Source organism: Zootoca vivipara, chromosome 17 (assembly GCF_963506605.1).
Source record: "Zootoca vivipara chromosome 17, rZooViv1.1, whole genome shotgun sequence".
NCBI classification, from domain to species: domain Eukaryota; kingdom Metazoa; phylum Chordata; class Lepidosauria; order Squamata; family Lacertidae; genus Zootoca; species Zootoca vivipara.
This window is the reverse complement of record NC_083292.1, coordinates 19844280-19864214: the sequence shown is the minus strand read 5'-3', so window position 1 is coordinate 19864214 and position 19935 is coordinate 19844280. Positions and strand designations below refer to the sequence as shown.

At 43.4% G+C, this 19935-nt stretch overlaps 1 protein-coding gene across 6 annotated transcripts in view; it reads left to right on the top strand.

Annotated features, from left to right (window-relative positions):
• Positions 1–453: 453 nt before the first annotated feature.
• The window catches only part of CIT (citron rho-interacting serine/threonine kinase), a 106730-nt gene continuing 87248 nt past the window's right edge, over positions 454–19935 (top strand). For all 6 annotated transcript variants that reach the window (XM_060269961.1, XM_060269959.1, XM_035099235.2 and 3 more), the window contains exons 1-9: positions 454–516; positions 1624–1778; positions 3138–3279; positions 4270–4445; positions 5939–6040; positions 7856–7998; positions 8863–8956; positions 12942–13145; positions 14269–14422. In XM_060269961.1, coding sequence (XP_060125944.1) covers positions 1683–1778; positions 3138–3279; positions 4270–4445; positions 5939–6040; positions 7856–7998; positions 8863–8956; positions 12942–13145; positions 14269–14422 — 1111 coding nt within the window. In that variant the 5' untranslated portion in view covers positions 454–516; positions 1624–1682. The remainder of the gene's footprint in view (positions 517–1623; positions 1779–3137; positions 3280–4269; positions 4446–5938; positions 6041–7855; positions 7999–8862; positions 8957–12941; positions 13146–14268; positions 14423–19935) is intronic.

Genomic DNA, 19935 nt, shown 5'->3' with positions numbered 1-19935 from the left:
CTTCCTAGCTAGCTGTTATCTGTGTGGTGGAGCATTTGCCACATAAAGACAAAGCTAGGACAGGAGGGGGGAATTGTGTTTGTGTGACCCTCCCTGAAATAATTGTGTCTTATTATGCAAGCACTGCAGACTTTTGTATTATATATGCAGGGTGTGGGAATACGAGCTCTGACAGGATGAGAGGAAAAAGCCGTTAGGGCCCGTTTTGAGTTGGCCACGCCCCATCTCGCTCCATGGCCACGCCTCTCCCTGCTGTTTTGAAAGGGGAGCGATGGGGACAGCAGGGAGCGCTCCCGTCTCCTCGTGACGTCACCCGGCGAGCGGATTGGCGGAGGTGTTCGGGTCACGTGGCTTAGGGAAGCTGGTGACGTCTCTTCTCCGCTTCGTCCATTCAAACGCGGATGGCGGGAAAGGCGGAGGAGGCGCTTTTCTGAGGTGGCGGCGGGTGTGGCTCGTTGCGTTTGGGGGAAAAGGCTGCCGAAGCTTCAGGGGGCTCCCTTCCTGACATACCGTTGGGTAATGATGATTTATTAAATGTTTGTCATGCCCTTCTTTCCAAAGGGGGGATGGATGCACGTGCTTTATACATTATAGTAATGTGATGTGTGTGTGTGTGAGAGAGAGAGAGAGAGAGAGAGAGCGAGCGAGCGCCGGGGGGTGGGGGGATTTCAAAACGTGGCTCAAGCCTGCCTTGGAAGTCGCGTACACGTCTAGGTTGCGGGTAACCGGCGAAAGGCATACTGCACATGCTCAGGGACGCGCGTAACCTGGAAAGTCTGGAAATTGAGCCTGGGACCTTCTGTGTGCCACGCAGATGCTTCGGCTTTTGAGTCCTACCTCAAATTGCCAAGGATTGAACTGAACTATAGTTCTATTAAAAAAAAGCCAGGGGGCGTTTCAAGCACTAGTAGGAGAAACTGGGGATTGAACATGAGACCTCTGCATGCAAAGCAAATGAACTGCAACCAGGAGCATAGTGAGCTGCTTTATACTGAGTTGGATCCACCTTAGCTCAGTGTGCTGACTGTCTGCAGTTCTCTCAGGGTTTCAGACAAGAGTTTCTTCCAGCCTTAGCTGCAGATGCCAAGGATTGAATCTGGGGCCTTCTGCATGCAAAGCAGATGTTCTACCACCAAACGGCGACCTTTCGCCTCACAGATGTTGTTGCTTCACATCTTATTCCGGGCTCAACCCTGCACATGAGTGGCCAAATAAATATTATTTATTGTTACATATCAACCCTACTTTTCTTCCAATGAGCTCAGTGTGTTGTATGTGGTTCTCTCTCTCCCCATTTTGCTCTCATAGCAACCCTGTGAGGCTAGGCTAGGCGGCAGTGACTAACCCAAGATTACCCAGTGAGACCCATGGCTGAGTGGGGATTTCCCGGACTTCCAGGGTAGGGAATTCAAGGGTAGCTAAACTGTAGTCTTCTAAATCCTCCTATCAACTCTGACACATTGGCCATGCTAGCTGGGGCCGATCGAAGTTGAGTCCATTAACATTGAAGGGCCACAGCTTCCCCGTCCTGTTCTAAAGGTATAATTTAATTTAATAGAATTGTGTGATTTGAAGGAAGCCCAAACTTTTTATAACTTCTTGAAATTAATAATTTTAACACAGATTGGAAACAAACTACAGCATCCATCCTCGGAGGTGTCTGCTGGTGGTGAATTTTGAAGATGTTGAAGTTTAAGTATGGTGTGTGTAATCCTGCGGAGAGAGGCATGATGGAGCCCATTGCCAGCCGTGTCTCTAGACTTAACCTGCTTTTACAGGTAAATGTTTTTTTGTCCCATATTGTGTAAACTATACTGGTTTCACATCAGCACCTGCAATTCATAAATATTAAACTTTCTGTTGTGTTGAAGGAGTAACATTTATTGTGGCCAAATATTTGTGGCTGTCTTCAAAGTTCTGTACCTCCCATGCAGTAAGGAGGGGCCAACAACTGCTTCACTCTCCGGGACCCCACTGACTGGTATCATCAGCCACCAGCTGATCACAAAAGTGGGGTGTAATTGGGCAATATCTGATGCATTGGAGCTTGGTCATTTCGGTCAGTGGGGCACAGGTAACATCTTGAGGTTCTATTTATAGTTAAACAGTTTGCAAATGTTAAATAAATAAAAATAAATGGTACCTTCCGGAATCCTGTACATTCTACAGTTTGTGCATGTTGTTCATATTAGAACTTCTCCCCTTTTTTTTGTTATCTCTTAAAAGACTTCTGTTAAACGGAGTACAGGAGGCAGAGACAGCAGTGGTGACACTTATTTCCTTCTTCATTTCACAAGGTGGTCTTATTAATTATTGCTTTTCAGTACTTCTATTGCCATCTCTAACCAGTGTGACAGTAGACCGTTGCCATTAAAGCAGTGCTGTGTAGTGGTTAGAGTGTTGGACTAGGAGCCAGGAGATGAAGGTTCAAATAGTCACTGGGTGACATTGGGCCAGTCACTGCCTCTTAGCCTGACCTACCTTCCCAGGTTTGTGAGGATAAACTTGAGGGTGCAGGAAGGAATATATGTTACCCAGAGCTCTTTAGGGAAAAGGTGGGAAATATAACTAACTAGCATACAAACACACACACACACAATCAAAACCAGCTTCAACTATTCACCCTAAAAGTAGAAAAATAAATTGAGCAGTTCTATATATACACATGGACCCAGGTGGCGCTGTGGTTAAACCACTGAGCCTAGGGCTTGCTGATCAGAAGGTCGGCGGTTCGAATCCCTGCGACGGGGTGAGCTCCCGTTGCTTGGTCCCAGCTCCTGCCAACCTAGCAGTTCGAAAGCACATCAAAATGCAAGTAGATAAATAGGAACCGCTACAGCGGGAAGGTAAACGGCGTTTCCATGTGCTGCTCTGGTTCGCCAGAAGCGGCTTTGTCATGCTGGCCACATGACCTGGAAGCTATACGCCGGCTCCCTCGGCCAGTAATGCGAGATGAGCGCGCAACCCCAGAGTCGGTCACGACTGGACCTAATGGTCAGGGGTCCCTTTACCTTTACCTTTATATATACACATAGTGACCTGTTGTAACATATGCTTCTAATTTTGCTAGCAACTATGAATTGTCTACCAATGTTCTTCCATTCTTGTCTCTCACTGGTACTTGTCTTCGTTACCAGGGGAAGCTGCCCTCTGTGGCACAGCAGCAGATGTCTCCATTTTCCAGAGAAGGCATTTTGGACTCCCTAATGGTGCTTTTCGAAGAATGCAGCAACCCTGTTTTAATGAAAATCAAGCATGTGGGCAACTTCATTAAAAAGTGTATGTCTTGTTGGCTTTCTTACAGCTTTTTTAAAATGCAAGAGTAAATTTATTCTGTGAAGGACATGTTTAGCGTATGCATTAGGAACATGGGAAGCTGCCTTATTCTGAGCCAGACCATCAGCACATCTTACGGTAGTATTGCCCACACTGACCGGCAGCAGTTCTCCAGGGTTTCACACAGGAGTTTTTGCCAGCCTTACTTAGAGATGCTAGAGAATGAACCTGGGGCTTTCTGCCTGCAAAGCAGATACTTTATCATTGAGCTGCAGCATCACTGCAACAGGAAATCCATGTAGTAACAGCAGGATATTGTATTGGGCTTGTATGTGCATCCTTCCTTTTTACCCAGTGTAGAAAATAATATTCCCAAATGGAAGAGTCTGGTGAATTGTTGGGCAGATGCTACCTGGCAGCTGGACTTGTGCATAGTTTTGGCATGATATATGTGTTGACTGTTGTGTACAAAGGGGCATCACATGTTCTGAGCCACAACCACTTTGAGGTTTTGTTACAATCAAGTGATATATGAACAGTGTTAATACTATGTTCATTTTTCACATGATCTAGTTCTTCTCCTGCCCACCCCTCTAATATTCTTAAGAAAGTCTCTTTTCCAGTCTTAAGAGAGTGGCTGGAAGTGGGGAGGCAGAATCCTCTTTTCCTTCCACTCTGCAGTTCTAATCTGAAATCTTAGGCGCAGTACTGTGCCCAGAGCTCAGAAACTGCTTGTACTAATGAAATTTCCTGTCGCAAAATGTGCCTAGATTGAACAATGGGAGTTTTGAACATTGTACTGTATATGAGTGTTATGAAATAAAATTAATAGAAAGAGACATGAACAGTTTTGGTGCCCTAGATCTGGACTGAGGAGAGGACATGGGAACAATTTTATTGATGGGATGGCCATGGTTTATTTAAGTTAAATTCTACATTGCACTTCACTGTTTGCTTCTCTCCAACGTAAAGTGTCTGTCTAATCTTGCACAGATTCGGACTCTGTAGCAGCATTGCGAGAACTTCAGCCCAGTGTGAAGGACTTTGAAGTCAGAAGTGTGGTGGGATGTGGTCACTTTGCGGAAGTGCAGGTAGTGAGAGAGAAGGCGACTGGCGATGTGTACGCTATGAAGGTGATGAGCAAGGAGACGCTGCTGGCACAGGATCATGTAAGTTCCTGTTTTGATTTTATAATCTTCAAATTGCTCATAACCTTTTCATAGCGAGAAAGCTTGTGAACAGGGTATGCAATCAGGAGTTCCAGTTGTGATACAGATATAAATATACAGTTGCCCCAGAGCAAGATCAAATAACTTAAGATGTACCTGTACCCATAGAAGTGGTAGAGAACGGGCTTCTCTGGCATCTGTGTGAAGCACAAAACTCTTAAGTGCTTGGCTGCTGTGGGGCTTGCGACACCCCATCTTACATTTGCCACCACCTCCTGCTTCATCCTAACTTTTACTCAGAACTCTTACTCAGAACCTCTTACTCAGAACTCAGAAGAGTAGCAGGTTAAATTTCTGCCTGGGAGGGGACAACTTCCGACTCATATTGGAGTGAGTTACCTCCCCTTGGTCAAAGCATATAGCATGAAAATATGGTCTGACAAGCAGCAGAAGATCTGAGTTGTCAAAAATTGTATGGTCAAATCCCAGGTTCCAAATTTAGAGGCTTCATTGAGATTAGAATGGAGGGGAAACAGGTAGCATAAGCCCCCCCCATTTCCTCTAAGTAACTAAGCTAAGTAGTTAAAAAGGAAGCTCAAACTTTCAAGAACTATACATGGTCCTCCTGAAAACAGGATGCCACATGCCACAGAAGCTGACAGCATTTCCATGGGGAATAATAACTCCCCTCTTTTTAACTGTAGAATTGCAGGAGGGGGTTATCAGGGAGGGAGATGAATCCTCTGATCAGGTTTGGCTGTGTGACCTTGGGGACACCTGTAGAGACAGAGTTTTGATGCATGGGACACCTGACGCCCAACATTTAGACAGAGAAAGATAGGCCACCCCACCTTTCAACAACCCAGGAGGATAAAAAATGAGAGCTGAGAGAGCTTTCTCATCTACTCCTAATACACCGAGCGATCAGTGCTTTCTGGAATAGACCGTATGGAGGCTGCTGGAAACACAACAGGTAGGTAGTTATGTAATGGAGAAGCTTGGTCATTCAGCCAGGTTCATCAGATTTTTAAAAAAAGAGATAGGCAGTTGAATTCTTTAAGCTCTGTGCTAAGGAAATAATTCCCAAAAAAGTAATTCTGAATTCAAATGTTGCAGATTAGTAATGATGAATCATATAGTATTTTATCAAAGAGCACAAGAGGTGCTCTTCGGGAGGGAGAGACATTGTTTGAAAAAGTGAGTAACAGGGGGTGTGGGGAGGGAAAATGTAATTGGAGACCATGAATGCTGGAACTTTAAACATGCAGCTTTTCCAAAATACAGTACTGTATATAGCTTTCTCCATGACGGCTAGGAACTTGGTTTTTAAAATCCAAAGGCTGACAGTTTCAGAACAGGAAAGCTAGATCCATGGTAGATGAAAGACTTTAGATGTGAGTGACTGTTGCTGCTGAATCTTCAAAATGCAAATCTGCACTCACTTTATTGTTCCTCCAAGGAGTTGATGATTTATTAATATTTGCTCCTCACAGGTATTATTCTTTGAGGAAGAAAGGAATATATTATCCCAGAGTACCAGCCCTTGGATTCCACAGTTGCATTATGCATTTCAAGACAAAAAGAATCTTTATTTGGTGAGTTTTGTATTTGCAGCATCACTTCAGGTGGGCTGACAGCTTTCACTTTCACACGCCAAGCAAGTTGCTCGCTGCTGGAGACCACTGGATAGAGTTTGATTTTACTGCATTCACTTCAAAGCAATTACAGGAGGAAACTAGTCATTAAATCTTCCTGTTAGGAAAGGCGGGAGCCTTTCTGCAGAACAGTGAATACTTCAATGCGAGAATGAAGAATACTTGACAGTTAATTAACTTTTTTTTCAATTATAAAACTGTATTTAAATGTTAACATTTTAAGAAGAAGGGGAAAAGCATGATTGATAAAGAATTTGATACCTTCGGGCCTGCATGGGTAATGCTTCTCCCCTTCCACTGTACACAGTGAAGTGGTGAGTGAATTTTATTCTCTTCTGTGCATACAGAAGCCACTATTTAACTATGCTGAAATACTTGTGGGGTGCTCTGGTTCAAGCCACACTCTATAGTAAACCATGCTATGACTCAAGCATGTGCTTTTAGCATTGTGGCTGGACTTCCCATTGAAACGAAGCAAGCTCAACATTGCTATGTTTTTGGACATCTGACTGCAAACTTCTTTTCTCCTAAGGCTTCTCAAATGAATCTATTTTATTTCTGCAGTTTTTAATTCTTCTTGGTTTTTAACTTTTAATGCTGTTTTTATTGTCTGTATCTTAGTTTGTTTTATACTTCACTTTTTAATGCTGGTATATTGCTTAATTGTACTGTGGTTTTTTTTGTTTCTATATTTTGATTGGCTGGTGAAGTTTGCTTATGTGGGAGATGTAAGCCAGTGGAGGAAGTGGGGTGTGTGCGCACATTTTTAAATAAAAAAAAACATTACCTGCTATGCACGAAGAAGGCAAAGGGAGCAGGGCAGTGTATAATCTTGAGCCCAGTTCCATATCTTGTTGCATGTGCTTGTATTTGTATTTCCTGCATTGATACCCTGCCTTTTTCTTTAGGGAGCTCAAGGTGATGTCCTTGGTTCTTCCCCATTTCCTTTAATCCCCACAACAACCCTGTGAGGTAGGTTAGGCTGAGACGCAGGGACTGGCCCAAGGCCACCCAGTGAGTTTCATGGCCCAGCAAGGTTTGAACCCTGGTCTCTCCTAGTCCACCATTATGCCACACTGGTGAATGTGGGGAGAAGAGACTGAGCCAGCCATCGCTGTATGTGGTGCTTCACAAAGCTTTGACAGGACCTTCCCTAAGAAGCTTAAAATTTAAAATAGACACAAGGAAAGAACAGAGGAGATTGTGCAGGGGAACAGAGGCATGGGGGTGTTCTACCCCAGCCTTCTCCAACCCAGTGCCCTCCAGCACCTTTGGATGACAATTCCTATCAGCCAAAGCCAGCAGCATGGCATTGCCCCCAAGCCTATCTTTGGAACCACATCCTGAAAAACGCATGTGTACCTCAGACATAAATGAATGGGCCAAGACTGCAATCTAGAACCAGTTAGAACCAGCCTTCTCCAACCTGGTGCCCTCCAGCTCTTTTGGACTACAAAGCCCATCAGCTATAGTTAACACAGCCGTTTCCCAAGGAACAGCCATTTTTGTAGTTGAGCCACGTTAAAAAGAAATACTTTTTGATGTATCTAGGGTCCCGTACTCCAACTTTAATTGCTGGATTGTAAGAAAGAGTAGAGTTTCTGAATTTCTTTTGTTGTAGCAAAGCTGAATATATTGAGAATACAGAAAATGTTTTTTAAATTCTTGTTTGCTGATGCCGTGCGCCTTTCATAGTAGAAGAGCTTCACAAAGCTTTGCTTTCTTTTTGTCTGTTTACTTTGAAATTGCATGAAGGTTATGGAATATGAGCCTGGAGGAGATCTTCTGTCCTTCCTAAACAGATATGAGGATCAACTTGATGAAAGCACTATTCAGTTTTATCTAGCGGAGTTAGTTCTGGCCATCCATAGTGTCCATCAAATGGGCTATGCCCACCGGTAAGCGTTGCTGTGCCTCACACCAGTAGGCTTAATTCAACACTGGGAATAATGGATGGTTTTGGAATTCAGTGAAGGGAACCGTTTTGGAAGCTATTGATACTTTCTTCTAACTGTATTTGGAGACATCACCCTTAAGATACTATTAAGATTGCTGGAGTCAAACATCTGCTTTTAGGCAGTGGGTTTCTAGAATTTGAACAGCACACCCTGTTGCAATGTCGTCATCAGTTTTTGAAACTCTCCCGAGTTCACTGAAGAATTCTCAGTAACTTTATTGCCTAAGAAGAGGAGTTTGGATTTGATATCCCACTTTATCACTACCCTAAGCAGTCTCAAAGTGGCTAACATTCTCCGTTTCCCTTCCTCCCCCACCACAAACACTCTGTGAGGTGAGTCGGGCTGAGAGACTTCAAAGAAGTGTGACTAGCCCAAGGTCACCCAGCAGCTGCATGTGGAGGAGCGGGGACACGAACCCGGTTCACCAGATTACGAGTCTACTGCTCTTAACCACTACACTACTCTGGCCCTCTAAGATGTGGTGGAGGACAGGACAGGACTGTGAGCAGTGCAAGTGCCTCCATGAGGAACCCCAGTTTGGACCTTCCAACTTCAGTTGGAGTTGGAATATAGTTCCAGCTGACTTGCTTGAGTATTTGCTTTCTAAATAATCTCTTTCTCTGTGAGATGCATGTGGTATTGCAAAGTGTTACTCTGACTAGTTTGAGAACTAGTGTTTGACTACATCCCTTTTGGATTATTATTTTACCACTCTAATGGTTTTTGTAATGCAAAATGTATTAGGGAAGCATTTATGGTCTTGTGGAAAGCTTTTATTGATTGCTTTGGGTTTTTTATTTACAGAGATATTAAGCCAGAGAATATTCTTATTGACCGAACAGGACACATCAAGCTGGTGGACTTTGGGTCTGCCGCCAAACTGACGGTGGATAAAAAGGTAATAAAGATCTAGAATGGATGGGGAAAGTAAACATCTTAGCTTTTTTATTTTTGGCTCCGGGTGCCTATTGTAGTTGTCACTAATTTAATACAGATTATTAGTAATGAGACATGAGTGTACTGTTTCTTTAAAAGAAATGTAAGCAATGCCACCACAGGTGAAAGTATTTAATTCACCAAATTGCTTATGTCTAGCCTTACTGTTCTTTGAGTGTGTGAATAGTTCCTCTGGATCTGGATCTTTTGGCATCGCAGAATCACAGCAGGGAGCTGTGTGATTGGTTGGTAAGGAAAATATTAGCAACCTTTTTAAGAATGACAACTTTTGGGAGAGGCACAAAAAAACCTTGGGCAGCTCACAGGGCATGGGTCAGCCATCCCTTCTATATGGATAACTGTGTGGCAGACACCGAAAGTAATTATAAATAATGCCCCAGTGCAGATTGTCTCTGAATGCATATTCAAGAAACTGCAGGCTCTTGAAATGCCTTACCTATGAGTTTAGAGTGTTTTACATATTCATTATTAATATGGATTTCTGCTTAAGTTGATGTGGTTTTCTCAAATTGCTGTACTTTGGAAGAGAGAGCTGTGCCTTTCAGTTAAAAAAACTGAAGTAGTGGATAGCACTGAAAGACAGCTAGAATGTACCCTGGTTCTTGAGTTTAATGATGTTCCTGCTAATTTGGGAAGAAACTGAAATGTGTAATTAAGTAGCCGAGGTCTTGTGGATGGTGAGTAATGGTCTTTTTGATTACCGTTAGAACTGTTTGTCTCTTGTGATGCTAACAAGTGCTTCTTGATTAAAGTAATGCAACGGATATGATTCGATATAGAAATGAAAATTGGCTAATTACTCAACTTGTTACATTTGCCAGTCCTGGCCTCGGATATATAATATTATTACATTCTTTTGTTAATTTTTCTTTTAAAAGCCAGTTGGAAATTTGTGCTGCTTAAACGAACGGCATTTATTAATGCATATTTAATCTAAAAGAACAGTGGTCTTCAGACTGTGTTCCCAGAAATGTCAAATAAGCTTCTTTTAAAGGAAATAATTTTCCCCCTGCCATCTAGGAGAGTGTTGGGTGTGTTCGTACGGGCAGCTCAAGTAGGCCGAGTGAGGCCAGCGTTCTTGAGTCTATTGGTCATTGTGCTTGTTGGTTTAACCAAAAATATTTTTTTTGTCCCAGAATCCTTTGCAACACACAGGCCCAATGTGCATGGGTTCCTTGGTTAAAGGCAGGTATCCCCAAACTTCGGCCCTCCAGATGTTTTGGACTATAATTCCCATCATTCCTGACCACTGGTACTGTTAGCTAGGGATCATGGGAGTTGTAGGCCAAAACATCTGGAGGGCCGCAGTTTGGGGATGCCTGGTTAAAGGAGTTGCTGTGGAAAGAGTTATGATAGTGGGAAATCTGTAAACAATTAATACCCAACGTAGTGCTAAATAGATGGTTCCATTAGTGCAAGGCTTTATGCTTGTGCAACCTTGCCTTTCTTCTCCTTCCCTATGTGCTTCTTAGATATGTCTGGGGAAGGGTACCCCCAATCCTTCAGAGCAGACTTGGGGAGCAGAAGGGCAGAAGTTCTGTTGCCCAAGCCAAGCATGAATCCTTGCACTAACAAAACAAGTGCAATCACAATACTGTACTAATGGGACCTGTAACAAAATCTTGCAAGGCATTCTTACTGTAATGCACTCTGTGTGGGGAAAGCAGTCTGGAAGCATCAACTGGGGCAAAATGGAGCAGCAAGAACACTTGGCAGGAGCCAGATGCCCTAACCATATGACATCCGTTATGCCGCTTGCCTATCTGCTTCAGGGTCCAATTTAAGGTGCTGTATTGGCCTTTGAATTGTGCTGCTGGAGGAGACTCTTGAGCAGGGGTCGACAAGGTTTACCTTGCCTGGGTCGGTTCACTCCAGCGGAGATCCCTCTGTGGGCCGGATCGTGTGTGTGAATGTGTGTGCCCGCGATTTCCGGTGTCTGCGTCTGTGCAGACGTGATTTTTGGAACCGCGGAAGCGAGTCCCTGCACCGCGCTGTGTGTGGGGACTTGCTGAGCAGGCGGTTCGGTACGGGGGGGGGGGCTCGAGGGCTGCCTAAACAACCCCCATGGGCCACTTCTGGCTGACCCCTGCTCTTGAGAGTCCCATGGACTGCAAGAAGATCAAACCTATCCATTCTGAAGGAAATCAGCCCTGAGTGCTCATTGGAAGGGCAGATCCTGAAGCTGAGGCTCCAATACTTTGGGCACCTCATGAGAAGAGAAGACTCCCTGGGAAAGACCCTGATGTTGGGAAAGATGGAGGGCACAAGGAGAAAGGGACGACAGAGGATGAGATGGTTGGACAGTGTTCTTGAAGCTACTAACATGAGTTTGACCAAACTGCGGGAGGCAGTGCAAGACAGGAGTGCCTGGCGTGCTCTGGTCCATGGGGTCACAAAGAGTCGGACCTGACTAAACAACAACAACATTGGCTTTTAAAGCCCTAAACAGCTTGGGCCAAAGGCATCTAAAGAACTGTTGTCCTTTAGTTTTTAATTATTTTGTTTTGTCAGTCTTGCCATTTTCTTCTTGCATATTTATTTATTTGTTGTAGTCTTCCTTGGGAAAGGTAGGCTAGAGAGCCATTCAATAACAAATAAAGAATAGTGGATGTGCTCCTATTCTTAGCTTCAAGCTTATTGGAGTAGGAGCCTTGTAGTGCTGTTAGGGTTGCCAGACTCAACAGAGGACAGGACTTCTGTGCCTTTAATTGCCCTGCTCTCTTTTGAGTCTGGAAACCAGCAAACCCTTTGTTTAATTTCCAAGCAAAAGGTCTGCTGGTTTCTCTTTAAGGTTTCCAGACTCAAAAGAGAGCAGTCCTCTATTGAGTCTGGCAACCCTAAGTGCTGTTCAGACTCTTAGGATTGGGAAAGGCATTAAAAAATAGCTCGCTCTCCCTAACCTCCGTCTGCTACGCTATATAGTGCTAGAGGGTTGCCACCTCCATATATATATATATATATATATATATATATATATATATGTATATGTATATGTATATGTATATGTATATGTATGTATATGTATATGTATATGTATTTTGTAGCTATACATACAGCAAGTGGTAAGGGGACACAGTTCAGGAGATAGGAAAAGCATCCTCTCCCATCCTTGCTTCTAGAAGCTTGTTCATATCAATTGGTAGACTCAAGTGCTTCAGTTTCTGTAGGCTCCCAGGCAGTTTATGAGAGTGCTAAAATGTATTTTTCACTTAATTCATAAGCCTGTGTGCCTCTATTACGTAGAAGCCACTGCTTATTTCGGGTGGGATAGGCATATAGCAACCTAAGCTTATTGAAGGGAATGGTAGCATGGCAATTTTCACACATTGGAAAGGAGAGATGCAGCTAGATTTGAATGAATGAGATGAGTTGCCATTTCTTTTGCTGTTAGCTAAAGGCACTTAGTTGGTTAAAGGCATTTAGTTGGTTAAAGGCGTTTTTGAGTGGACGAAGTTCTTGTTTCCTATTACAAACTGCTTATGATACATTGGGTGCTATGTGTAGTGACAAAGAGGAAATTATGGTTAGCATTAACCATGACTAAAGTTGGTGCTGACAAAAGCATTAACTGTGGATAATTCATGCGAGGCATTTTTGCTGTTGAGGCAAATGCCTGGGAGGAAGGAATGTGTGTTATCACAATCTTTTCAAAATCTGTTATCCATGGTAAAAAGATTTGGCTTTGTTATGACTTGAAAGGCTCGAAATACAGACTCCTCCCATGTAACACACATTTCCTTTTTCCTCCTTGGTTCATCATGTTAATGTTGTATTAAGAATGAAATCCATTATTTTCTTGTTCAGGGATGTACACAGAAAATGTTATCTTAAATTCCTTTCATAAGTAACGTGATGAATGCTTGGTTTCCAGAGTATATTAACAATAGAATAAGCTGTAACTGCGCCCATTGTGTTCTACTTTCCAGGTGGATGCCAAACTGCCAGTTGGCACCCCAGATTATATGGCTCCAGAGATGCTAACAGTTCTGAATAGCAATGGCAAGGGTTCATATGGATCAGAATGTGACTGGTGGTCTCTAGGGGTGGTTGCCTATGAAATGATGTATGGAAAATCACCATTTACGGAAGGAACCTCAAGCAAAACGTTCAATAACATAATGAACTTCCAGGTACGAACAACGTTCTCAGTACATGTGAAGGTGGAATTTGCCAGAACAAAAGAGCTCCAAGCGTTTGTCTATATGGTCCTGCTTCCTGCATATGTGTGCGTGTATTGCTTAGCCTTTGCTAGTTATTTCCTGCTGTACTAGTGCTTTGGGCGTTATTGACAGATGTATTATTAGCTACAGGAACTTTGTGAAATTAGTGCTGATTAGCCAATACTAAAACTTTGTTCAATCATACATTTAATTCTACCTAGAACTGTGCGCATTTTGCATGATTAAAAGCAAGATAGTCTGTGCCATTGACCCAAATTCTGTGGCAACTAAAGTGAGTTTCTATGATGTGTATTTATGCATTTCTCATCATTTATCTTGCGTTATTTAGTCTGCTTCTGTTACTCCTGGGAAGGGGCAGTAAAGCCCCACCCAGAGTCACTGGCAAAGTCTCCATCATCAGGCATTGTCAACATGCTTTCAAACATTGCTTTGCATAGCACAGGAACAGGGAACCTGCAGCCCTCCAGATGCTGGACTACATTTCCCATCACCCCTGACCACTGACCATTAGTGTACATCTATGACTGATGGAAGCTGGGACTTCAGCAACATCTGGAGACCCACAGATTCCCCATCATTGGCATAAGGGCTAGAAACTTTCATTACTAAAAAGTGAAATCTGATGTTCTGTACGCTGCACCTAATAAGAATAGCTAATATAGCAACAACAACATCACCATCAGCTAATAAGAATATTTTTTGGCTTTCCTGTGCTTTTGTGAAGTTGCTGCATGTGCATATCCCGTTCATTAATGACTTTTTTTGGATGTTTTTACTATAACCCTTTGGCTGGGGTCCAAATAACTGTGCTGCTCCTACCATGTACCTGAAAGGACTTGGGGCTGTCGTCTCTCCAAACAGCTGCCTCCTTATTTTGTTTTCAGGTGTGGAGGAAGTTTCAAAAGCAGTTTGCAGTATAGCTTAGTGAGATGTTAAAATAAATCCAAATCCAAATGGCCCACTTTGGGGGTATGCAAGCTTTTTAGCTTGGCTAAAGTAGTTCTTTGGATCCCAGCTCTCAGCTTTTGGTTTCTTTACTATTGAGTAAGATTTATTTTTGCTTCAACTTCAGAGGTTCCTGAAGTTCCCTGAGGATGTGAAAGTCAGCAAAGAATTCCTTGATCTGGTGCAGAGCTTACTGTGTGGGCAGAAAGAGAGACTAGATTATGAAAGCCTCTGCTGTCATCCATTCTTTTCTACAGTGGACTGGAGTTGCATCCGTAACTGTGAGTAACATGTTCCGGATGAAATTTAGGCCCTTGATTGGTGACTAATTCCCAGAGCACACTCCAAACGAACATTATGCAGCAACTTTCTGGGGTGTTCCCTTCCTTCACTTCCATCCTTAGGGTTGCCAGACTCAATCGTGGACAGGACTTCTGTGCCTTTAATTGCCCTGCTCTCTTTTGAGTCTGGAAACCTTAAAGAGAAACCAGCAGACCGTTTGTTTAATTACCAAGCAAAGGGTCTGCTGGTTTCTCATTAAGGTTTCCAGACTCAAAAGAGAGCAGGGCAATTAAAGGCACAGAAGTCCTGTCCTCTATTGAGTCTGGCAACCCTATCCATCATGTATGCCACCTTGAGTACTATTATGGCAGAGAGAGCATATGAATGGAATAAAGAGAGACAATAATGTACAAAGGGTATTTTGTTGATGTTTGCACTGAAGTGCCACAAATGTAGTTGTACAAAATGAGATGCACGGAAAATGATTTGCTTTGCTATGTGCTTGAAATGTGCTATACGTATTTGAGATTCTCGGTAAGGATGCGAGTAGTGGGTGAAATTTTGTCAAGTGGTGCATTGAGAAGGCTGCTTGGACTTCCCTAAATGCTATTAAGACAAAATAAAGACACACAAGACTTCCTTTATTTAAACTTGGCTAGCAAATTAAGTGAAGTCGTTGGCTTACAAATACTTCCATGAATGCATCTGCCAACACATGTACCCTATTGCTGTTAATTAAGATCAAGATCTGAAGTCGTGGTCTGGATTCTGTTGCTGACCTGGGGTTCACCTGATGAGTAAAAGGTGCAGGACTTTTTTTTATCTGTGACATCATGAAATGCCTTCCCCCAAGGAAACATGCCTGACTATCCCCCCCCTTTTTTGCTGCTTTCTCAAAATACGGCTCTTCATAGAGACTTATGAAAATGACTGCTGGAATCACCTTCTGTTTCTTTTACTAGGTTTCCTTTTCCTCTTTTAAATCCTGCTGACTTTGTTTTTTTCCTGTTAGGTGTTTGGTTGAGGGTGTTTAATGCTGTTTTTTATGCTGCTTTATTCTGTTTTGTGTATGATTTTATGGTTTAAGCTGCTTTAAGTCATTTCCATAAGAAAAGTGGGAGAGTCATTTGTTTCTTAAAATGACCTCCCCTGAGCTTTTATGAATCTTATTTTCCTGTTCACCTGGAGAAGATTATTATTAATCACAGGTGACCAATGAATAGTTCTTTACAAGCCAGAATGAAGATACTTTATTTTTGAGAGTACAGTGGGACCTTGACTTACGGGCTATTCGACATCCGACATTTTCGAGTTACGAACGGAAAAAGTGGCCGCGTGCTTACGATTTTTCCGACATCCGAACAGAAAACCCGTTCGCGGCTAGATGCTGTTTCCTCGACTTACGAGTTCTTAGATGCGGTTTCCTCGACTTTACGAATTTTTCCATTTCCAATGCATTCTTATGGGAAACCGCGTTTCCTATGAGAAACTCGACATACGAAGTTTTTGAGTGTGCATTCGGAACGGATTAAATTCATAAGTCGAGGTCCCACTGTATAGAGGCTAGGGGTGCCCAACTGGTGCCCTGCAGGCAATGAGCACCCAAGCTGATTTCCTCCAGTCAACAATAGTCATTGCAATGGAACAGAGTTTGTGAGCATGTGTTTAAATGTGGGGGACCTGTGGCCCTCTGGCTGTTGTTGGACTCCAGTTCTATCAACCCCAGTCAGCATGGCCACTGATCAGGAATAATGTGAGTTGTACAGTGGCAACTTTTGGAGGGCCACAGGTTCCCTAACACTGGTGCAAAGGGAAAGTGCTTTGGGACCATGAATGGAAGAGCCATATACTCTTAATTCCCCTCTATACACCGCCAGCTTCCTTGTATAACATGGACACCCCATCCTTTGCAGTTCATGAAGGGACTAGCCTCAAGTTGCCAGGTCCACAAATGCTTGTGGGCCCCTTCTGTTTGAAATGTTTGACAATTGGGCTAGGGTTGGCTGCCAAGTATCTTGAATACCAATGCCATATTTTTAGTCTTGTGGATAAAAATTCAGAAAACATTTCAATGCTAAACAATCACTGCATTATTTTTAGATGATGTCACAGTTTGACTTGTTCGTCACAGTCCTAAAGTTCTCCCCCCCCCCTTTGCTTTTTGTTGCATCTGTATTCTGAGACTTCCTTGGTGTTCTTTTTAATTCTGCCAATGTTGTTGCATTTGAAGTGTTAGCCACATCAAATTTTTGAGGAACGTCAGGGTAAAAATCTTAAACAGATAAATGAGCAAGAGAATCAAAGACCTTGGAAGGGATGTCTTGTATTCTCGTTCCCCCCCCCCCCAAATAATTCATTCATTTATAAACCACTTAATGTTTTAAGACCCTTTGAAAGTGTCTTAGATGAATCCATCTACTGAAGGGAAATGGGAAGCAGCATTCATTTCTCAAGGAGAGAATCTAATTAACCTAAGTGCAAATGACCTCTCCCTTGAGCAAACAGTTGTTTGCTGTTTTTCTGTTATGTTTATCTCCTGCTTTCTCAGAGGAGATTCCTTCTTAGCTGTGATGCACGATAACATCTAAAATGTAGTCCCATGCCGCCTCCACAGTGCTCCAGGGGTCAGAGTTTTGATTCTAGCACCCATCCACCATTACATCTTGTCCATGCCAGTTTCTCCTAGCCTGTTCCCATCCCTGGTTAAGCAGAAGGTTTTCTTGCTTCCAAGAGTAGATGAAATTGCCACGAAGTGACTTTAAGTCTTGCCAGGAAAGGAGGATCTGCATCCCAGGCCTCAGGTGGAATAATGGGTTGATGCCTTTTTGATTCATTGTATTTCTAGGCTGCTTTTCATTCACATGAATTGCAAAGTGGCTTACAAATGATGAATAGCAATAACACAACAGAACATCACAAGTACAACATGTCATGGAATTCTACGCAATATTGATCCAGAGCAGATTCCAACGTATAGTTAGCAGAGTAAAAACTTAAACACGTTGCAGGGTTCCCCCCAAAATAGTCCAGAGGCAATTAATATTTCATCCAGCAGAGCTTTACTTCTACTGAAGGCAAATGAGCATAATGGTCACAAATCCAATACATTCAGGGTTGGCACTGTCCATAAGAAATCCAGTGGCAGCAGACTTAACTTAAACTTACCGTAACTTATAATAAGCCAAAACCTTAACACTAAGCATACTATGTACAGAACACCACACCAGAAGGAAAGAGAGACAGGAAGAAAGTGAAAGTGAAATCCAGCCTCCTTCTGGCCTCTTATAATAGTCAGCATGACCTTGACACAGAAGAGATACAGTTAAGCCAGCTGTACTCAGCTTCTCTGAAGAAATAACCCCAACATTATGGACGTTCTGCTTGTTTCTTTCATACAGATAAGCTTCCAGAACCCTTTTGAATTAAGTAGAATAGGAAAGATCTCTACACATCAGATCAATACTTTCTGCACTAAGAAATGCAAACTGACGCAACATAAATCATAGAATATTTAACAAATCACCAGTAAGCGATTGCTATTAGCTATTCTTATTAGGTGCGACTGTCTGTAATTGACCGTGGCGGCCAAATCTGGATCCACACTTCTTTCCATAGTGGGGACATAGGTTTTTGAGTGGGAGTTGATCACCATGATCAACTCCCTCTCCTCACCTCACACATACACATAATGCCCTTGGCAGCAACTCCTTTCTAAAGGCTCCTTCGGCTGGAGGGTGGGGCAAGGCACAGGTGGGAAAAGCCATTGCCTGATGGCCAGCACAAAGTCTCTCCCACCTCATAGTTCTTCCTTTGGAAACAGCTCCCTGATTTGCTTTGCAACTTCAAGGGACTTGCTTTGGACTGGATTCAGAAGCCAGGGAAAGGGGAACAGCTGTGCAAGTAAGAGCTGTGACAGTAAGAGCTGTTTGGCAGTGGAATTTGCTACCAAGGAGTATGGTGGAGTCTCCTTCTTTGGAGGTCTTTAAGCAGAGGCTTGACGGGCATATGTCAGGAATGCTTTGATGGTGTTTCCTGCTTGGCAGGGGGTTGGACTGGATGGCCCTTGTGGTCTCTTCCAACTCTATGATTCTATAAGTTTAGGGCAGTAGCCAAATATTTCAAGCAGTTATGCCTTGATAACAGGGCTGGGGAATTGTGGCCCTCCAGAAGTTGGACCCGACTCCCATCAACCCTAGCCAGCATGCTCAATGCCCAGGGTTGATAGAGTCCAGCAACATCTGGAGGGCTACAGGTTCCCCATCCCTGCTTTATAAAATCAGTCTCTAGGTTATCCTGGGAGGTCAGGTGCTTGTGGCTTTGGAAGATAAGTCAGCAGTGTGTCAGGTGCTTAGCCTTGAGGGCGGGCAAGTGTCTTTCAGGCAAAAGGGCTGGCTGGAGGCCAATCACCAGGCAACATGGTGTGAGACCTCAGTGGTTCCCACAATGACAGATTGCTCAGACTGAAAGAAGTCAGTAGGTCTGAGGGTCTGTCTTTAAGCCAGTTAGTCACACCAGATTGGCCCTCTAGTGTCTTTTGACTTCCCAGACTAGGTGGCACTGTGGCTGTGATGTGCACCTTCAGGCTGGAATTGCCCGCAGTTCTGTCGTTGGACCAAAACCCAGAACTGGAACAGAGAGGCAGTGCTTGATCCACAGGGGTCCATGCTCAAGTTCTCTGGCAGCTCAATAATGAAGACTAGCAAGGGGATTAGGAAGCTGGTTGCCTTCAGGCAGCAGAAGGAATTCAAGGCTCATTCTTAAGGGGGCTGCTGAGCTCAACATGTTTTCAAAGATATAAGTAGAATAAATTTTACAGGACAGAGAAAATCTCTGTAGAAAGGAAGTTCTTTAACCACCTTTCAGAAGGCACCAGAAAAAATACATTCTGATTATGTACTTTCCTAATAGGTAAAGGTAAACGGACCCCTGACCATTAGGTCCAGTCGTGACCGACTCTGGGGTTGCACGCTCATCTCGCATTATTGGCCGAGGGAGCCGGTGTACAGCTTCCAGGTCATGTGGCCAGCATGACAAAGCCACTTCTGGCAAACCAGAGCAGCACATGGAAACACTGTTTACCTTCCCGCTGTAGCGGTTCCTATTTATCTACTTGCATTTTGATGTGCTTTTGAACTGCTAGGTTGGCAGGAGCTGGGACCAAGCAACGGGAGCTCACCCCGTCACAGGGATTCGAACCACTGACCTTCTGATCAGCAAGCCCTAGGCTCAGTGGTTTATCCCACAGCGCCACCTGGGTCCCCATACTTTCCTAATACAGAGCTGCTAAAAACTGCATCTACTACTTTCCCTAGGTCATAGACTATTTCAACTCGGAGTGCAGATGAATAATATTGCTTTTTGGTTAGCAGCACCAAGATTGTTTCCCAATCTTTAACCCTGGTTAAGAAATTACAGAACATTCCACGGGCTTGTTCCCTCCTTTCTTCCATTGTTAGCATTAAACCACGGGGTATTGTTCTGTTGGCTACCAACTTTAAATCTGGGTAAGAAG